This window comes from Sceloporus occidentalis, unplaced genomic scaffold, assembly GCF_023333645.1.
Source record: "Sceloporus occidentalis isolate IW3139 unplaced genomic scaffold, rSceOcc1.0.p SCAF_201, whole genome shotgun sequence".
NCBI lineage: Eukaryota > Metazoa > Chordata > Lepidosauria > Squamata > Phrynosomatidae > Sceloporus > Sceloporus occidentalis.
Window position 1 is genome coordinate 1,248,584 of NW_028317181.1, and position 22,116 is coordinate 1,270,699.

At 45.5% G+C, this 22,116-nt stretch overlaps 1 protein-coding gene across 1 annotated transcript in view; it reads left to right on the plus strand.

Annotated features, from left to right (window-relative positions):
* Positions 1–17,361, plus strand: part of LOC149278109 (uncharacterized) — a 705,984-nt gene extending 688,623 nt beyond the window's left edge. The window contains exon 6 of the mRNA XM_089502305.1: positions 15,600–17,361. Coding sequence (XP_089358431.1) covers positions 15,600–16,735 — 1,136 coding nt within the window. The 3' untranslated portion in view covers positions 16,736–17,361. The remainder of the gene's footprint in view (positions 1–15,599) is intronic.
* Positions 17,362–22,116: the final 4,755 nt, after the last annotated feature.

A 22,116-nucleotide genomic window follows, 5' to 3' on the forward strand; every position in this document is an offset into this window, starting at 1 on the left:
GTCCAAACCATGCAGCTCCTCTGCACCGCAAAAAAGAAGCCCCAAAATGGTGCTTCTAATTGCGGCGCGTTTATGACGTCGCGAGGTGCCAATGGCGCACTTGCGACGTCTTTTGTGACGTGCGGATGCTATGTGTCCGCTGTGTCAAGATGACGGCGCCCGTGTGGAAGGGCGCCGCCATTTTGTGCGCGCTCCGTGCGTACTAGGGTTGAAGGGCATCTAGAATAGACGCCCCTTTCTAACCCTAGTACACCCCTTTCTCACCCTAGTACGCGCAGAGCACGTATTTTTGACGCGTTTGTAACGCGCCTATGCTTGGATTCCCACCATTTCACAGATAACTTACAAATAGACTATACTACTTATTTTGCGTAGTATGTGCAAATTAGCTAAATTCTGACAAACAATGAAATATAAAATATTTCTGGCCCCTACATTTTGGACAAGGGATACTCAACCTGTAATACTAATAACATTCAGTTATAATGTTCCCAACAGCCCACCAACCTCTATCCTGCTCAACAAACTGAGGCACAATTCAGCAGCTCTATCTGGAAAACCTTCTATTCAAAACCACCACTCACTTGGTTGCTTTTCTGATTTAAGGCTCTATTCCTTCCTGATCAAACCTCTCTTTTGATTCCTTCAGCAGATAAGAGGCAGAACAGTAAATCAAATGAACAGGAGAGAAGGAAATCTAGGACAAAACCAAATCAGGGAAAGAAATCCATTGGTTCTGAAGGAGGTGCCTTCCATGGAATTCCACTACTTGAAGAAGAAACCAAAAGGGTTATTTGCAGTGGAAAGAATCAGTTGAAGTCCTCTGAGCACGGAAGCAGCTTCAGTCGACAGTTCAACCTTACTGAAAATGGAAGGATCCACAAAGGAAAGAAAACACACAAATGCACAGAGTGTGAGGAAAGGTTCAGGCAGAGGGCAGGTCTTAGATCACATGAAAGATTTCACATCGGGAATAAACCCTATCAGCGCTCAGTTTGCAGAAAGAGTTTCAAGCAAAGCATACTTCTTAAATCCCACCAAAGAAGCCACACAGGAGAGAAGCCTTTTCAGTGCTCAGAATGTGGAAAGAGCTTCACTGTCAGGCCAGGCCTTAAATACCATCAAAGAATCCACGCTGGGGAGAAGCCTTTCCATTGCTCAGAATGTGGAAAGAGCTTCACTCAGGTTTCAAACCTAAAAACACACCAAAGGATCCACATGGGAGAAGCCTTTCCGGTGCTCAGAATGTGGAAGGAGCTACAGAGACAACAGGAGCCTCAAAGCACACCAAAGAATTCACACCAGAAATCCTAAGGGAGTCCAGAATGTGGGAAATGCTTCAGGCAAAGCATGATTCTCAAACTGTATCAATAGATTTACATGGAGGCAGGTCACAGTTCCCACTTGAAGTTTCATCAAGGAGCAACAGAGAAGCCATAGAAATCCTTGGAAGAATACAGAACGACTTTTGCTGATAGCTATCTGCTTTGCTTTTCTCTGATCTTCCCTGTTGCCATTCCTTCCTTCTTCTCTCCTCCTATTTTCCCCATATAAGGAGAAGGAGGACTGGAGCCACCATCTATGAGGCACCGGTTGGACATGTCAGATTAATGGTTCTGTCAGAAGTTAGAACTGTCAAAATAGGTTTTAATACTATCGGTTGTTAAATGTATAGCTGGTAGTCTTGATAGATGCTGAAAAGGGTGGTTGGGGGGAGGCTGGGCTTGCTGCAGATGGCTGGGAGCTTTTGGGAACTGAAGGATTGGGAATGTGCCGGAAGGGGCTTTGGTGGAGACTGGTAGAGATAGAAGTGGTGAGGAGAGCAGGAGAAGGGGCTGGTTGGAGTGGGTTTTGTCTCTGGGAAAAAGAGGCAGGGGGAGGGAGGTAGAGTTGGGGAAGATTGTAGGTTTAAGATAGCGATTGTTATTGGGGAAATTTTAGATCTGACTTAAATGCTGTTGAATTTGTGCATGAGTTTCCAATAAAGTTTTCTGGGTTTGGAAACCTTGGACTGGTTGTTGACTCACAGTTCTGAATTTGCTGAAGTCTGACAGTAAGTCAGACTTCACTGAACCTGGAACGATGGAAACCCATTCAAGTCCAGATGACAAAATTCCTTTGGTGACTCCGGAGGAGAGGAAAGTGCCCTCCAAAGCAGACGGCTTTGGAGCCCGGCCGAAGACCACAGTCTTGAGGGGGGAAGACACTCCCGTTCGAGTTGCCCCCTCAAAGGACCGTGAGAGGCAGAGAACCGGCAGTATGTGGGCTTGGGATGTTGGAATCGCAGAACCTCTGGACAGCGTTTCCCGAGAGGCCACTGATCGGGATGCTGAGTTCTCCCAGATGCAGAGGGAGATGGAGGAAATGAGGAGCATGATGGCCCAGCTGATGAAGATGCTGCAGGACTCAGAGGAGGGAGAGCCAGCCGCAGAAGAGGAGGGAGAAGTGAGGGCAGCAGGACCGGCTCTTCTGGGAGCAAGGGATCCCAGTCCTAAATTTGGGACCAGGTGGATTACAAGAGCTGCTGACAAGACAGCTGGGGGTGAAGTTCAATGCCAAGACACAGCAGCTGCCCTATTTTTTGGCCCAGGTAGCAGGGCACATGCAAGAATGTGGAGCCTCCTTCCCAGATAAAGCGGCCAAAGTAAAATACGTTGCCAGCCGCTTGGAAGGAGAGGCTGCAGAATGGCTAGTCAGTCTTTATGACAGTGGCACCCCAGAACTCCAAGGCCTGCAGGCTTTCATGTGAACGTTGAGAGCTGGGTTTGAAGACCTCTTCAGGGCCGAGAGGGTCCATACCAAACTGATGGCGCTGCATCAGGTGGCGCGGTCCATACCTGAGTACACCATGGAAATCCATGGTGTGGCCGGCCCGGTACCTGAGTGGCCAAAGGCAAATAAGAGGCAATACTTTAAGGATGGACTGAGTTATTGGAATGGGTTCTAAGTAGAGATGACCCTGACACTGTTTGAGGCTGGAGGGGAGGCTGGGGGTGCCAGATTAGATGGGCCCAAGTCCCCCTGCAATGTAGTAGACATGCTACCCATGCACTTTTGAAGGCATTTGGCCATAATTTGGGAGTGGGGTTTATAAAAGAGTACAAAAACATTTGCTATTTTTATTTTATTTATTTTTTATTTTATTTTTATTTTTTTGTGGCAGGCTGGCCTGAGTGGATATTATTTTTAATTATGCAAAGGCTATTGTTGGGTTGTTGTTGCCTTGGAGGCCTGAGAACCAGCAAAGCCTGCCCCTCCTCATCCCCTTCTTGAAAAAGAAGACCCCCTCAAAAAAACCAAACCCACCTTGCAAGGGGGACTCTTTGTGCAACTGTAATCCACCACTTCAGGTACTTAATTGATGCTTTGGATACAGATAGGTAGGGATTTGCAAAACAGGAGGGGGGACCTACATTGATTGATTGATTATGTAATTAGATAGGAAGGCAGGTAGATGGGTAGGTAATTGGTTAATAGATAGATGATGTAGGTGATAGATGGATGGACAGAGATAAGATAGATGGGTGGATGATGGAGGGAGGGAGGGAGGGAGCTTATAGATACATGATTTAGATGATACAGGTAGGTAGACAGGTGATATAGATAGGAGAGAGGGGGAGATAATATATGTAGGTGGGTAATTGATTTATAGAGAGATGATGAAGGTAGGTACAAAGGTAGATAGGTGATAGATATATAGATAGGTGAATTATATAGGTAGGTAGTTTATAGACAAGGATTAGATGGAAGAAACAGGTAGGCAGGCAGGTGATTGATAGAATAGACTAGATGCTGTAGGTAAGTGGATAGGTGATTGATTTAACAGATGATATAGGTAGGTAGGTAATTGATTAATAGATGATATAGAACTGCTGGACCTGATCCCATTCCCCACCACCACTCCCTTCTCCTTTTGTGTCATGTCTTCTTAGATTGTAAGCCTGAGGGCAGGGAACCGTCTAACTAAAAGATTGTATGTACAGTGCTGTGTAAATTTACAGCACTATATAAATAAAGGTTAATAATAATAATAATAATATAGGTAGGTAGGTAATTGATTAATAGATGATATAGGTAGGTAGGTGACTGAATAATAGATGATATAGGTAGGCAGGTGATAGATTGATATATAAGATAATAATAATAATAATAATAATAATAATAATAATAATAATAATAGTTTTATTTATATACCGCCCTTCTTCCAATCAGGGCGGTGCACAACAGGTCAATACAAAGTACAAATTACAAATACAAAACAATTAAAACCCATATTAAAACCACAATCTAGCCAGATGGACAGATAGATAATGTAAATAGGTACGTAGGTGAAATAGTATAGTATAGGTAGGTAAGCAGGAAATTGATAGAGTAACAGATGATATAGGTAGGTGATAGACTGATAGATAATATAGACATAAATAGATTCAGTTAGTTAGGTAGGTGATAAGACATGATAAAACTAGGTGATTGATGAATAGATAATACAGGCATGGTACATACCGTCCAAAAAGGGCGGACTGCCGGCGCCTGTTTTCCCTCTGCAGGGAAGCCGCAGTCGCCAAACCGTGCGGAGTACTCTGCAGAGTAAAAAAAACCCATGAAAAGTGTGTTCTTTTTGCGCCATGGCTGTGGTGTGACAAGTGTGCCACAGTGCACCACTGGTGCGCTCATGCAAGTGTTGCGCAGTGCTTGCGTAACAATGGCAGCACCCATGTGTACAGGGCGCCGCCATTGTGATGCCCTCGTCACATGCTATGGTTGAGGGGCGTGTGGTAGCACCGTCCCGAGGCAACCCTAGCAGGTGATGGGGGCTTCACAAAGGGCTGGTCTGTACCAGCTCATAGATAGGTAAGTAGGTGACAGACAGATAGACGTATAAAAAGATAGACAGATAGACCTACCCATCTATATTATCTATCTCTCACTCACCTACTTACCTACCTATATTATCTGTCTGTCTGTCTGTCTGTCTGTGTGGATGGATGGATGGATGGATGGATGGGAGGAAGGGAAGGGAAGGGAAGGGACAGAGAGATGGCAGGGGGAGGTCGGCAGGTGATAGGGAAATGGAAGAAAGGAGAAACCAGAAATGTGGGTGGCCCCCTCCCTTTCTCTTTGGTCTGTAGAAAAACTCTGCAGCAGAGAGAGAGAGGCTGGCTTTGGCCCAGGTGAGGATCCCAGGTGTAAAAGGTGTGTGACAGCCTTGTCCATTGGATGCATCATCATCATCATCATCATCATCATCATCATCATCATCATCATCAATTATTCAGCCTCAGCATCTGCCTTTGCATTGCACCACCCTCCTGCAAGGTAGGCCCTGCAAGGGGGAGACAGAGAGAGTGCAGCCACTCTGCAGAAATCATGCAGTTTTGAAGGGTTGGAACTCCATCCTATGCGACTCTGGGATGTGTAGTTTTGCAAGGTTGTCTTTAGTACTTTTTCTGGGTACAGCTACACTGTAGCTCCATCAAATGATACCCTGGGATGGGAAGTTTTGCAGGGTCTTCAGCCTTCTCCTGGTGCGTCTACACTGTGGAAATAATGCAGCTTTAGCACCATTTGAAGTGCTGTAGCTCCATCCTATGGAAATCCTGGGATGTGTAGTTTTGCAAGGTCTTTATACTTCTCTGGGTGCATTTAAACCAGTGCCATTGCATAGGATCCTGGGATGTGTAGTTTTGCAAGGTCTTCATCCTTCTCTGGGTGCATCTACACTGTAGAAATGGACTCCTGGGTTTTGCAGTTTTGCAAGGTCTTTAGCTCATTCTCTACCCAAGAGTGCTAGCCCCTCACCAAACTACAAATCCCAGCATTCTGTATGATGAGGTCATGGCCATTAAAGCAGTGTCAAAGTGCATTGTTTCCACAGTGTAGGTGCACCCAAAGAAGGCTGAAGACCCTGTAAAACTACAAATCCCAGAAGTTCTGTAGGATGGAGCCATTGTAGTTATATCAGTATCAAACAGCATTATTCCTGTATTGAAGATGCACCCAGACAATGTTATAAAGACCTTGCAAAACTGCTAAGCCCATGATTTCTGTAGGATGGAGCCAGAACAGTTAAAGCAGTATCAAATTGCATTAGTTTGGCAGGATGATAGGTAGGTAGGTGCCATAAGAAACTATAAGCCCCAGAGTGCCATAGCATTGATCCAAGGCTGTTGAATCTGATCATAGATGTGCACTAGAGGAGCTTGTTTTCTGCTGCTCCAGAGACTAGGAGCCAATGGAGCAATGGATGCAAGCTCCAGGAAAAGAGATTCCAGTTCAACACTAGGAGGAACGTCCTGAGAGTAAGGGCTGTTCGACAGTGGAAGACACTCCCTCAATGGAGGGTGGTGGAGTCTCCTGCCTTAGAGGCTGGATGGCCATCTGTCAATGGGGATGCCTTGATTGAGATTTCCTGCAGGGCAGAATGGGGTTGGACTGGATCAGGGCCCTTCTTGGGGTCTCTTCCAACTCTAGGAGTCTATGATCTTATGATTCTATAGAGAACTGCTGTAGGGTTGAAAACATCCTGCAGAAATCATCTAATGTGACACTGCGGGGGATTCTGGGAGCTGTAGTAGCCCAAAACCAATAATGTTCGTTGCACCTTTAAATATATATAAATGGTTTATAAGCCATTATAAACAATTGCGTCCATGTGACCAAAACCACACTTCTGTAACGACAAAGAAAGCCACTGCTTTGGGAACGATTGCTTTTCTTGGACTACAGCTCCCAGAATCCCCCAAGAGAGCAAGGGTGCCGTGTTTCTTTCACTCTCAGTAACAGCAACAACAACAACAACAACCCTCTTGCTTATTGTGGCCTAAAACTCTGCCTTTCCACCTAATGAGCTTTTATCCTGTTTTTGTTTTGACTGAAGGGTAGATAGAAACTGAAACCCAGCTTCATTTATAGGCCGCTTCATACTGAGTTAACTGTCTACTCTAAGCGGTTTACAAGTGCTTCCATGGGACCTCCTCCTCCTCCTCCTGTTTCCAAAGCTCCACTGCTCTGCCAGCCATAGAGTCAGTCTGGGGGAGGGCAGGGGAGGGGAGGGGAGGGGAGGGGGCATTTGGGGGCCGAAAGGGAGTCTCCAGAGAACTTGGCTCCGCCCCCTTCTCTCTCTATTTGGGGGGCACTTCCGGTGGTCCAAGGAGGAAGGTGGGTCGGTGGGAGGGAGGGAGGGGGCTGCTTTGGGGGCACTGGGTCCCCCTTTGGAACTTGAGGAGGGGGTGATGGGACATGAGTGGTGGGGGACGATGGGATATGTAACCCCCCATAAAGAGATCTGGGATCTTTAGGAGGGGGGTGCTTAATATGGACATATTATGGGGGGGAGGGTCCTTCCCAGAGGAAGGAAGAAGCGTTGCTCCAGGCCTCCTCTTGGACTGCAGACCCCAACATCCCCAGGGCAGTATAGTGGCTCCAGACAGGGGGATTCTGGGTGTTAATTCCACCTAGCAAAGAACCATTGGGCCTGGCCTAGATTTCGACCTCCCTTGGAGGCAGTTATAGGGCTTGGATGCCATCTCCCTTGCCATGACTCTCTCTTGTGGGATCCTCCTGGGATTGGTAACTTGGTGGTTATTATTATTATTATTATTATTAATTATTATTATTATTATTAAACATTATTTCTAAAGCGCTGTAATTATACACAGTGAGATCCAGAACTCCCTGCTTAAAGTTTTGGGGGACTGGGCCAGAAAATCCTAAGAGCCTCAGAAACTACAGACCCCCGGATTCCATAGGACAGAGGGCCAAGGCGGGTCCAGCTGTGCCCTGTGCGGAAGCCTCCTCCGTGGGTCAGTCCCTTTGGGCCCCTGTTTGTTCTTGGAGGGACTGTGAGGGTCCTGGCTGATGATGCCCCACACAAAGGGGTTGCTTTGCTCCTGGTGGGAAAGGGAGGGGGGTCTTTGGGGGGAGGAAGCAGAAGGGAAATGGCTGCGCCCCCAAATAGATCCAGGGTCAGAAGGGGGCTCAGGTGGAGGGGTGCCACTTGTGCCCGTGGTCCAGGAGGAAGGAGATGGATATCTTTTTCAGATCCAGTTTCTGGGCCTCCCTGTCTCTCTTAGGGGGACTTTTGGGGAAGCAGAGTCTGACCTGCCCCCTTCCCTCCTTCCTCCCCATAGGAAACCACAAAGAGAGGAAGAGTAGCTGTGCATTCAGACACAAGGGAATGGCAAGGGAGACCCTTCAGAAGGAGATCTAGGTGAAAATGGAGGAACAGCAACACCTGCAGAAAGGTAAGGGACCCCCAAGACCCCTTCCTCTCGCCCTGATGACCTTCTTCCCTTAGCCCCTCTCAGTCCCACGTTGGCCATACAGAATGGTAACTGATCCCCAAGAGAGAAAGAAAGAGGGGTTCCCCAAGACCCCTTCCTCTCAGCGCCATGGTCATCTTCCTCTGGCCCCTCTCAACCCCAGGTTGGGTTTACAGAAAGACAACTGACCCCCCAAGAGAGAAAGAAAGAGGGGTACCTCTTGAAAAACCCTCAAGCTCTCTGAGGAGAGACTTAGGGAGCTACTGGGTAGGTTTAGCCTGGAGAAGAGACGGTTTAAGGGGTGAAATAATATGGGCCATATTTAAATACTTGAAGGGATGCCATATTGAAGATGGAACAAGCTTCTGCTGCTCCAGAGAATAAGACAGAATGGGTTCAAGAGATAGGAAAACATTAGGAAGAACTTCTGGCCCATAAGAGGGGTTTCATGGTGGAAAATGCTGCATCCTTAGAGAGTGGAGGAGTCTCTTCCTTCGGAGGATTTTAAACAAGCTGAGTGACTATCTGTCCCAGGGAGGGTTTGGATTGTGTATCCTCCTACTTTGCAGAATGGGGTTGGACTAGATGGCCTTTGAGCTCCCTGCCAACTCTAGGATCCTGTGAAAGAATGGATTACAAGGAAAGAGCTCAAACCTAAACATTTGGAAGAACTCAGATTTCTCTGTCATTGTTCTTTGACAGTAGAATAGATTTCCTCTTCAGAAGACACCAAGCCTCTCTTGTTGTGGATTCCTACATGGAAGAAGAGGGTTTGACTAATTGGTCCCTTGGGGTCCCTTACAAACCTTGGCTTTTAAATGTTTGCCCCCTGTGTGTGACTCCCATGTTTAATTATTTGAAGAGATGTCATATGGAGGAGAGAGCAAGCTTGACTGGTACACAATGGAGCAATGGATGAAAATTGCAGGAAAAGAGATCGCACCTCAGTATTTGGAAGAACCTCCTGAAGGGAAGAGCTGTTCCATAGGAGAATCGGTTGTGGTCTCGGAGGGTGGTGGAATCTCTATCTCTAGAGGTGTTTGGACAGAGGCTGCAGATGGCCATCTGTCACAGGCTTGGATTGTGTCTTCATTTCTATGACAGAAGGGGTTGGGCTGGATGGGCCTTGGGTTTCCTCCCAAATCTAGAGTTCTACAGTAGTTGTTTTTCTCAACCACCCACTTGGCATCTTTCATTGGGTTACATTCTTTAAGAGTCACCTTTTGCTGAAAGAGAGGATCAGGGCCTGGAATACCAGCTCCAGCCAGAGTCCAGACTGCCAACTTGGGGTCAGAAGGGAGGGAGCCCCAGCCTGCTTCTGTGTCCAGAGACAACCAGGGTGGGCTTTAACAGCAGAAACCTCTCTTCTCTTCCAGGTATCTGCAAAGGCTTGCCAGCCCAACAGAAACTGGAGGCCCAGGCAGCAGAGAACAGACTTAGGAAGGAGGTGAGTCCCATCGTCTTCTCCATCATTCCCCACCTTCCCTTTCCCCTTCCCTTTCCCTTCCCCACCACCTTCTCATTTTCCATCTGTTTATTCATTTGTTCATTGAAAATGTTTCCATATTACTCTGGTGGGGAAAGTCTGCATTCAGTCCAAGGCTGCAGGAACTCCATTGCACATGCTGTGGCACATTGTGCATAGATGGACATCTGCCATGCATTGTGCATTCGGTCACCTATTGGTTGCCTCCGTTCCATTGTACTATGTTGCCATTCGCCACAAGGGTTGTATAGCCTCATCCAAGCACAGCTCCACATGTGTAGATTTGTGCGCGATCAGCTATGTGCTGCTCTTTCCTCCTCTTTTTCAGCCTGGGGTTTCCTTTGAGGAGGTGGCTGTGATTTTCACCAAGGGGGAGTGGGACCTCCTGGATTGGAGCCAACAGACTCTCTACAAGGAGGTCATACTGGAGACTTATGGGAACATGGCCACTCTGGGTAAGGATGTCTTGCGTCTTCAGAGGATGAACTCCTCTTTGGTAGACATTTTCTACTCTGTCGTCCAGTCACCAGTGAGGCAACATCCTGGCTGTCATTACAGACTCACAAGCCAAAAAGACTCCAAATTCCAGCCAAGCATTGGAGAGGAGGTCTGGCAAACATGGGAGCCTCCTTAGCCCATTGAATACTCTACCAATGCAGTAAGAGCACCTTTGCTTTAAAGAAACCACAAGGCCCATGTGCCTGGATGGGCCTTCTCTTTGCCAAACCTGAATTTGCCTGATGCCCGTTTCCAGAAACAAACTTCCATTCTGGGATGTAACTCCTCTTCTTGGTAAGAGATATGAGCATAAGGCCTTAGACTTTCCCTCACTGCATCCCTGATGGCTTCTCTCCAATAGGTTTGTGCATTGCTTTCTTGTGTCTGATTATTATTATTATTATTATTATTATTATTATTATTATGCTTTATTTATATAGTGCTGTAGATTTACACAGCACTGTACATACAAACAATAAAATAGATAACGTAAACCTATCCATGGCGTATAATCTAAGAAATAACAGCATAATACATATAAATAATACATAACAATACAGGAAAGGGTACAATAAAGTAAAGCAGGCAACAAATTAAAAACATCAAGTAACAAATAATAGTCACTCAGCACCTGGGAACGCTTCTCTGAACAGGATGGCCCCTCATTTCACACCTGCTGGTCTCTAGAGTTTGGTAGGGAAGGGCCCCCTTGGGAAATGGCAAGGCCCCTTCTGGTCCTCCTCCCCTGGGTCATCCACACTCACATCCCACAGAGACCAAGATGGCTCCCACTCCCATTCCATGTATAGAGTCTGAGCTGGCAATGGGCAACAAGTGGAAGGCAGGCCACTACACAAACACACACACACACGTCTCCCAAGACCCTGTTTCTGCCTCCTGGGATGGCCTAAGAACAGGGCCAGACCTGAAACAGCGTTCCTGTTTCTTCTCAGTAGATAAAACAAGGTACACTTCTCTAACCGTAGGTTTTTCTTACTGCAGTGGAAGAAATCGGAGCAGTGAGCACTCTTGGCATGCCTAAGTATTTTTTACAGAGTACTAACTCTCCTCTCTCTGTTTTCTTGGGAAGAGTGTTCCAAACCAGATCTCATCTCCTGTCTGGAAGGAGGAGGAGACCCCTTTGACCAGGGCTTCATGGAAGAAGAAGGACCTGCAGGTATCTGCCTAGATGTTGGTCAAGAGATCTCCTCTCTGGGGATTAAGGGGTAGTGAGCTTGGGAAAGTTCTCAGCTTGTGCTGAATTGTATTGAGAAGAGTCTGACCAGTGTGTGAATTATGAATGATCCTGGTATCCTGGCCATGCCTGGGGGCTTCTGGCCCAACAGCAGTCAAGGAGGAGACAAGGTCTACATGCTCATAGATGGCCAACTGTTTATAGTTGTTAAGATATAATATATAAAAAGATAGGACAATGCTCATCTATCTTTGATACAATAATATTCATATAGTTCTAAACAAAGTTCTACATACCCTTCAAAAGAATTCACTGGAGTTGCAAACACTCTTCTACATACAGGACCATAGAGATAAAGGGAACAGACTTCAGCATTTCTATATATATACATTTCTTCTTTGTGGTCTCTGTGAATCACACAAATGGGTTTTTACTGTGCCTATGCAGTTAGCTTGGAAACTTCTGGAATCTCTAGGCAAAACTTAGTTTGCACCTTTTTGAAACTTTTTGGCGGTAGCTCTGCCCATCCTATATAATGCCCCTGCTAGACCTGCTCTTCTCCAGTTGATTTGTTCCGCCGCGCTCTGCAGCTCAAGGAACTTCGTTGGCACTGTTTTCAGTCCTAACAGCTCTCACGGAATCTCTTTTTGGAATTGACAACTGGCTTGAATTTTTGGCCACTCTCGATCTCCCTCTGGACTCTGGTAGCCTCGATTTGATCTCTCTGGATCTCCAACTCGGTCATTTTGCTCCGATGGCCTCTTTCAAGCATTGTGGCAAATGTGCAGGCAAGATGGCCACATTGGATGGCGATGATTTGTGTGTCCTCTGCCTTGGGACACCAAGACCTGTCCCTTGTGCAAGGCCATGACCTCTCAGGCCCGCAAAAACAGGTACCAGAAGCTCAAGGAGGCATTCAATGAAAGAGCCCTTTGCCCGCCTACAGCGGCTTCCACTTCTGCAGCCTCCATCTCAGAGACTCAGCTAGAGCAGCTGCAAATATCCCCTGAGGCTTGTAAGGCTCAGTCTAAATCCTCTGACAAAAAAAGAGAAAAAGCCAAGGAAAAATCCTAGGGTCTCCAAAGACCATGGAGATGAGCTGAAAAAGGCTCCTAAGAGGAATTAGGAGAGGTCTGAGAGGTCCCCGGACCATGAGCAAGACCGGTCTTTCAGAAGGGCTCGCTTCACCTCTCTGGTTTCGAAAGCTTGTCACGGACCACCCAGCACCATCTCTGTTCCTCCAATCTCAGTATCTACTGCTCTTCCTCCGGATGATACCCGACCTCCTGTACCGGATGATATCCGCTTAGCCATATCCTCACTGCCTTTGGCTCAACCTATTGTGGTCAGTGTCGACACTGATCTGGTACACCTTGATACTGGCTCTGAATACGAAGGGGAGATCCAGGACCCTGATCCTCCTGTGTTACCGTCTCAGGCAGACAAACCTTGCCCCAATGGGACCCTGCAGCCCTTGGTACTGAGGAGGATGAGCCCCAACCTCAGGAGGACGTGGATGACGATGACATTGACAGTGAGCTCCTTGATCGCTACCCTGATTTGATTTTTGATGTGGATACAGGAAATTACTTGTTGCCTGTGGATATGCGGCAGCTATGTAAGCATCTGATAAAGTCGGCTGCAACCAAGATGACCACTGTGACGTACATCTTGCGTGACCTGGCCGCCTCCATTTGTTCTCACACACCTCGATGTCAGTCTGTTTTGAGACGTGGTTCTCCCAAACGCTCTCTGCACCAATACTCTAGACCGTCTTGCTCTCCATCCCCTGAAAACCTGGATAGGTCCCATTCTCCCTTGCGTCTGGGAGATCCTGACCCACCATCCCCTACTGATGATGTCAGGTCCTTCTCAGACCGTGTAATTTGGATGGCTTCGGCCCTCGAATTGGAAGTCAAACAACAGGAAGATGATGCTCTCGACCTGGTCAACCTCTGGATTCGTGAGTCCATTCTGGCCCCTCCATCGTTGGCATATCTACCGTCCTTAGAAAAGATTGCCAAATGGTCCTGGGTGACCCCAGCTTTCATTCCTCTTCTTCAAGGAAAATTGAAAACCTGTACCATACTGCCCCATCCAGTCTAGGATGGGTCTTTGAACACCCCAAGCCTAATTCTGCCATAGTGGAAGGCTGCCAGACTGCCTTCCCTTCTCTTCCCTAGAAAAGGAGAGTAAGAAGTGGACGCCTTAGCCAAAAAATTCTATGCCTCTGCAGTTTGTGATATGAAAATTGCCAATTATGCGACATGTATGAGGGCTTATGTACAGCACTTGATGGAAAAGCTTGAGCCTTTTGTAGACGAGCTTCCTGAAGAGCGGAAGAGGTTTGCTGCGGCGATCCGTATCAAGGCCCATTTGGTCAGCGGTCAACAAATCATCTCTGCGAGACACTCAACTGATTGTTGTGCTTCAAAGGTTCTATCGGGATCGATAGCCCTTAGAAGGCACACTTGGCTCCGGTGCTCAGACTTCACTCCTCATAAAATCATAGAATCATAGAGTTGGAAGAGACCGCAAGGGCCATCCAGTCCAACCCCCTGCCATGCAGGAAATCTCAATCAAAGCATCCCCGACAGATGGCCATCCAGCCTCTGCTTAAAGACCTCCAAGGAGGGAGTCTCCACTACACTCTGAAGGAGTGTGTTCCACTGTCAAACAGCCCTTACTGTCAGGAAGTTCCTCCTAATGTTGAGGTGGAATCTCTTTTCCTGCAGTTTGCATCCATTGTTCTGGGTCCTGTTCTCTGGAGCAGCAGAAAACAAGCTTGCTCCCTCCTCAATATGACATCCCTTCAAATGTTTAAACAGGGCTATCATATCACCTCTTAACCTTCTCTTCTCCAGGCTAAATATCCCAAGCTCCCTAAGTCGTTCCTCATAGGACATGGTTTCCTTTGGACACGCTCCAGTTTCTACACCTTTTTGAATTGTGGTGCCCAGAACTGGACACAATATTCCAGGTGGGGCCTGACCAGAGTGGCACTATTACTTCCCTTGATGCATCCTAAAATCGCATTGGCCTTTTCAGCTGCTGCATCGCACTGTTGATCCCTTTCATATGTATAAATTTCGTTCAGCCAAGTGTCTCCCATCCTATATCTGTGCATTTCATTTTCTGCCCAAAATGCAGTGTCTTACATTTTTCGGTGTTGAATATCATTTTGTTAGCTTTGGCCTGGCTTTCTAGTCTATTCAGGTCATTTTGAATCTTGATCCTGTCCTCTGGGGTATTAGCTATTCCTCCTAATTTGGTGTCATCTGCAAATTTGATAAGTGTTCTAGAAAGGCAACATCCAATTCCTCCGTCTGACTTGGGGGTCTGTAGTAGACTCCCACCGTAACATCCTTGTTGTTTCCCTCCCCTTTAACTTTTATCCAGATGCTCTCCACCTGGCTTCCATGATTGATGTCCTGGATCTCTTCACTGGTGTAAATGTCCCTGACATATAGGGCTATTCCTCCTCCTCCTTTCTTGTTTGTCCTGTTTCTCTTTAAAAGGTTATATCCCTCTGTTCCTACATTCCAATCATGAGACTCATGCCACCATGATTGGATTGTCATATGATGACATTAATAGAATGAGCAATTGTCTGGAGAACCTATAAGACGAAGACAAACATCTGAGTCTACTGAAGCTAAAAGGGAAATTGACCTGAATGGAAGTGATGATTTCTTGGCTGGGAGAGTCTCATATTCCATATCATGCTAAAAGGAATGGGGAGATTTTAGCATTAAAAACAGTAATTCAGATTTCCTCTTGACCAGTTGCGTGGTTCCAGTGCTTGGTTCCTAACTAGGATCTTCTTTTCCTCAAGCAGGTAATGAGCAGCAGAGTGAGAACTATGCAAAGCCACTTGTGATGTCATGGGAAATTATGGAGTCTTTCATAGAAAAGGACGAGTGTGGAAATGAAAAAGAATTGAAAAGAAAAAGGGAAAACCAAAGGAATAATGAGAAGAACAAATCATTTTTGATGAGCTGTTCTGAATGTTTGACTTCATGCTCATATCAAGGAAAGTGTCCTGTCTGTGGGAGAATATGCAAATGTAACTTACAATTCAACACACATCGCAATGTTCCCATGGGGAAAAGACCATACATATGCATTGAATGTGGGAAGAACTTCAGAGATCTTAGAGATTATAGGAGACATCAACAAACCCACACAGGTGAAAGACCATATAAATGCATGGAATGTGGGAAGAGTTTCAGTCGGAATGGAACTCTATGTTTACATCAAAGAACCCACACAGGGGAGAAACCATATAAATGCATGGCATGTGGAAAGAGTTTCAGTGACAGTGGAAATCTACGCTCACATCAAAGAACCCATACAGGTGAAAGACCATATACATGCCTGGAATGCGGACTGAGCTTCAATCACAATGGACATCTAAGTTCACATCGAAGATCCCACACTGGAGAAAGGCCACATAAATGCATGGAATGTGGGAAGAGTTTCAGTGAGATTGGAAATCTACATTTACATCAAAGATCCCACACAGGAGAAAGACCATATAAATGCATGGAATGTGGAAAGAGCTTCAGTGACAGTGGAAATCTACGCTCACATCAAAGAACCCACACAGGTGAAAGACCATATACATGCAAGGAATGTGGGAAGAGTTTCAGTCGGAATGGAACTCTACGTTTACATCAAAGAACCCACACAGGGGAGAAACCATATAAATGTATGGAATGTGGAAAGAGCTTCAGTGACAGTGGAACTCTACGTTTACATCAAAGAACTCACACAGGGGAAAGGCCATATAAATGCATGGAATGTGGAAAGACCTTCAGTGAGAGTGGAAATCTATGTTCACATCAGAGAACGCACACAGCAGAAAGACCATATAAATGCATGGAATGTGGACTGTGCTTCAGTCGGAATGGAACTCTAAGTTTACATCAGAGAACCCACACAGGAGAAAGACCATATAAATGCCTGGAATGTGGGAAGAGCTTCAGCCGGAGTGATTGTCTACGTTCACATCAAAGGACCCACAGAGGAGAGAAACCATATAAATGCATGGAATGTGGACTGTGCTTCAGTCGGAATGGAACTCTAAGTTTACATCAGAGAACCCACACAGGAGAAAGACCATATAAATGCCTGGAATGTGGGAAGAGCTTCAGCCGGAGTGATTGTCTACGTTCACATCAAAGGACCCACACAGGGGAGAAACCATATAAATGCATGGAATGCGGGACGAGCTTCAGTCGGAGTGGAAGTCTACGTTTACATCAAAGAACCCACATGGGGAAAACCAGATAAATGTGTGAAATACAAAAAGCTTTTCTGAAAATGGATGAAAACTTAGAAAGTAAAGGGTTTTAACTCCTATGACTATCATATTATCAATTAAGGGAAAGAATCAGAGATGATATGAAGAATTGGCAGGATGAAAGGGGGTGGAGAAATCAGGATTTAAAAGTTATTATGCATAGATGGTAGCCATTTGATAGGTAAAATGTACAAACTGCTTCTTTGCCAGTGAAGAGCAGGTAAAATAATGGACCTGAGCACTGACTGGAAGAATCCATAGGCCAAAATTATAGAATTGGCCTCCAAATTGAGGCAGACTATAAAAGATAAACCAAATGATTTTTTTTATAGAATGAGAAACCATTTATGGATTTCTTGATCAACAAGAGAACAATTGATTGGATAATTTGTAGTTTTGAATATTAGTAACTCTAGCACAATGGTTCCCAAACTTTGCTCTTCCGGGAATTTTGAACTTCAACTTCCAGAACCATCAAGACTGAAGTAGCTGAAGTCCAAAAACATCTGGAAGACCAAGGTCTGGGAACCACTGCTCCTGACAAGTAGATTCAGTGAGATCTGTTATGCCAGAATCATTTTCACAAGTAGGTTTTCTTTTCTTTTCACATTTCTGATTAAGGGGATCAGAGTTCTTTTCTGGTTTAGATCATTAAGCTTAGTGTGTAATTGATTTCATTGTGTTTATGACATTAAATAGCTCTTTGTTGTGAGTGTAGGGTGGTTTTCTTTGTTTCTTCATTTCTTTTTCTGTTTTCTCTGACTGGGTGTTGTTAGCTTCTTTGCACATTTTAAAATGTAATAAATACAATTAAAAAAACACATGTTTGAGTCACGTTTAGACCTCTACATCGCCATGCAAGAACCCGCAGAGAGGAGAACGCCTTACTGAAACCAGGGCAGACTGCTTTGGCAGCATTCCTCTCCTCAACCAAATGTATGCTTGCTGTTGTTTTAACAAAAGAAGAAGAAAATTGCTGACAACTATAGAGAGCCAGATTCTGGAAGAGATGAGCGCATGTTCAAGAAGGAGAGAGTTAGTGGTAATGGCAGACTCTGACTATCCTGATATCTCTTGGCAGTCATCCTCTGCCCATAGCACCAGGTCCAACCAATTTCTTACCTTCTTTCTTGCAGACCCTTTCTTTGTCCAGAAGGCAGAAGAGGCAAGAAGGGAATCGGCTGTTTCAGATCTGATCCTAAGCAACAGGGAGGACCTGGTTAATGTGGTGGAAAAGGGCAATAGCAAGTACATTTCTATGTCACTTATTCATGAAATCAGGACTCCCTAAGCAGTTATGCACTGAGTAAGCTGATAGTGAACTAAGTGGAAATGGTAGGACCCCCCAGTGGGAGTGATCAGGCTCTTTTGGAATTCATTATACTATACTAGTATAGCTAGACACGCATTCTACACTTTAAGAAAGCCGGTTTCTATAAATGTATGGAAACAGGAATATGTAATTCCATGGAGAAAGATACTGAGAGTTCAGAATGAATGGGAGTTCCTTAAAACTGAGACACTAAAGGCACAAACTAAAACTGTTCCAATAAGAAGGAAGAATAGCAGGTGTCTCAAGAAACCAGGATGGCTAACAAGAACTTCCAACTGAGCTAGGTTTTCAACTGAAAAAATCACTAGAGAGGAATTCAGGCTATGGCTAGTATATGTAAGGGGAAAGTAAGCAAAGCTAAAGCCCAGAATAAAGTTAGGCTTTCCAGACAGATTAAAAGCTTTCTATATTTGTATCTTACTTCAGATAATGTGAACAAATAAAGTTTATTCCCCATAATTATTTTTCACTTACTATAATTATTCCTCCTTCGTGTAAATACAATTAATTCCTTAGTCTAATTTTGGCACCTCATATAACTGATAAATAATTCCTAGTCATAAAATACAATTGGTGTAGTTTATGCCCACTCAGTCAATCATTTCCTTAATCAAATCCTATTATGAAACTACAACCCCATCATGTTGCATATAAGATAATGGAGGTCTCCACTCTAAAGTCATCCAGGATTTTCCCTTTAATTAAACATGTTAACTATAAATAAATAATAATAAATAAAACTTTTATTTGTATCCCCCTTTTCTGTGACGAGACAAAGCGGCTCACAACACATTAAAATCCACATTTGCAACATTATGTCACAAATTCCCCCCTTAAAACAGGATTAAACGTTACAATTAAAATATCTATTAAAAACACAATAAAAAATACAGTGAGGACAGAGCGGTGAACTAATCCATGATGTGGGGGGCAGTCATTCTGTGGCCGGGCACTTTAATCAGGAAAGGCCTGCCGGAAGAGATCCGTCTTGACAGCTTTTTTAAAGCTGTCTAAGCTGGCAATTTGATGGATCTCGTCTGTCCGTTCCATAGTTTGGGAGCCATTGCGGAGAAGGCCCTCTGGGAAGGAGCAGTTAGTCTGGTTTTCAAAGGCGGCAATAGATTCCTCCCAGAGGACCTGAGGGTGCAGCAGGGCGGATTATATGGAAGCAGGCGATCCCTCAAATAGGTTGGGCTCAAGCCATGTAGGGCTTTAAAGGTTATAACCAACACCTTGTACTGTGCCCTTATCCATCTCCATTAGGTCATAATTTCATTAACCATGTTCCAATCAATGGACCTTCTTTGTTTTTCCAGTTAGATGCATATTCAATTCTTGCCGCCATAGTCCTATAAAAAACTTCCAAAAAAAAAAAAATTCCTCCTTCTCATCTGTAATAATACCTAACAAAAACAATTTAGGAGCCATTAGTAGCAGTGGTTCTAGAATTTCTTCTGTTATAAAATGAATCTTTTACCAATATTCTTTTGCTAATTTACAACTCCACCATTGATGGTCTGCAGAACCCCTGAAATGTTGGCTCCAAAAACCTAGAACCCCCAAAGGTAGCATGTTGACACTACAAAACCTAGAACCCCAAAATCAAGAGGGCAGCCATTTTGGTTGCACCAAAGATTATTTTTGGGGGGGTGCGTGTGACTCCTTTCCGAACTTGTCTTAGGACCCCCGACCACTAGGAACATAATAATAATAATAATAATAATAATAATAATAATAATAATAATAATTTATTTCTAGACCGCCCAATCACGAAGAATCCGGGCTAGATGGCCATCTGTCGGGGATGCTTTGATTTGGATTTCCTGCATGGCAGAATGGGGTCGGACTGGATGGCCCTTGGGGTCTTTTCCAACTCTATGATTTTATGATTCTATGATTCATACCACAGACCCTCACACTGCTCCTCTGCAATGCCAGATCAGTTAAGAATAAATCCCACATAGTTTACAATCTGTTAGAGGATGAAAATGCTGACCTGGTTTGCTTTATGGAAACCTGGCTGGGAGAGGATAGTAATGTGACCTGGGCTAAGGCCCCCCCAGCCAGGTATGCCGTTAAGGAGCAAGTGAGGGAAAGTGGGCGAGGGGGAGGAGTGGCCTTGGCCCATAAATCTATCTTCACCCTGACCAGGAGACCTATCCGGAAAACAGATCATTTTGAGTGTATTTACCTGACTTCCATGGCAGCCATGGGCCTGTCCCAATTAGTCTCGAGTCCAGTACACTTGATGTGGTCTTCAGTACAGATCAGGAACATCCGTGGGCGGAGGTAAATTATACCTCTGCTCTGTCATGGACGGATCACTTTCTGGTCAAGGTGGGACTTAAGGTTACTACCCAGACCCCCTCGGGGGTGGAGGGCCTATTAGAATGGTCTGCCCATGAAGGCTGATGGAGCCCAGATGGTTCCAGGAAGCCCTAGAGGGATATATGGTTGGGAATGATGGCGATTCTGCTGATGCCTTGGTTGATACCTGGAATAACAATCTTACCAGGGCTATAGACAGCATCGCTCCTGAGCGTCCTTTCCAGTCCGCTCCTGGTACACTGAAGATCTTCGTAAAATGAAGCGGACTGCACAATAACGCAGTGATGGCGAACCTATGGCACATGTGCCAGAGGTGGCACTCAGAGCCCTCTCTGTTGGCACACATGCTGTCACCCTAGCACAGAATTTGCCAGAGTTTCTTCCTAGAAAGCCAGAAGGATGTGGCACTTTGCAATAAATAAGTGGGGTCTGGGTTGCAGTTTGGGCACTCGGTCTGTAAAAGGTTCACCATCACTGGACTAGAGCGCTGCTGGCGGAAACATCAACGTTTATCCGACAAGGCACTCCATGAGATCCTATTGAAGTCTTATGAAGTGGCAATACATGCAGCAAAGAATTCCTTCTATGCTGCACGTATTGCGTCCACTGAGTCTCGTCCAGCAGAGCTGTTTAGGGTGGTCAAAGAGCTAACTCAACTGTCTCCCACCCTAAATGCATTATTTGAACCAACTAAAGCCTGCTGTGATGCTTTTAATAACTTTTTCACGGATAAAATCTCTCGGATAAGGGCTGATCTGGACGCCAGCATTATAGCAGAGATGGGAAGAGAGATATCTAGTGACTCTGTGGACCTTGTTGGACTGGATCATTTTGAGTTTGTAAATACTAATGAAGTGGACAAGATTCTTGGATGTGTCAGGAGGACGACGTGCCCTCTTGATCCTTGCCCATCATGGTTGACCGCCCAGGGAGGGGATGCAACAAAAATATTACTACAATCTATAATCAATGCATCCCTCAGGGAGGGAAGATTTCCATCACAATTAAAGCGAGCAATCATTAGACCGCTTTTGAAAAAACCCTCCCTGGATCCCCTGGTGAGAAACAATTATAGACCGGTCTCTCTTGTACCATTTTTGGGCAAGGTGATCGAGAGGGCAGTCGCCTTCCAGCTCCAAGCTGTCTTGGATGAAGCCTATTATCTAGACCCATTTCAAACTGGTTTCAGGGTGGGATATGGAGTTGAGACCGCCATGGTCGCCTTGGTCGATGATCTCCATCTGGGCATCAACAGGGGAAGTGTGATCCTGCTGGTGCTCTTGGACATCTCAGCGGCATTCGATACCATAGACCATGGTATCCTTCTGGAACGCCTGAAGGAGTAAGGTATTGGGGGCACCGCTCCAGTGGTTCCATTCCTACCTCTCAGGCAGATTCCAGATGGTGAGGCTGGGGGACTGCTGCTCTTCCAAGAGAGAACTGACATCTGGCATCCCTCAGGGTGCCATTCTGTCCCCCATGCTTTTCAACATTTACATGAAGCCGCTGGGAGAGATCATCTGGAGACATGGGGCATGGTGTCATCAGTATGCTGATGACACCCACATTTATTTCTCTATGTCCCTGACTATTGCAGTGGCTAGGGATGGCATCTCTCCTCTGGATGCCTGTCTTGGATTGGTAATGGGCTAGATGAGGGAAAACAAACTCAGACTGAACCCAGAGAAAACGGAGGTACTCGCAATAGGT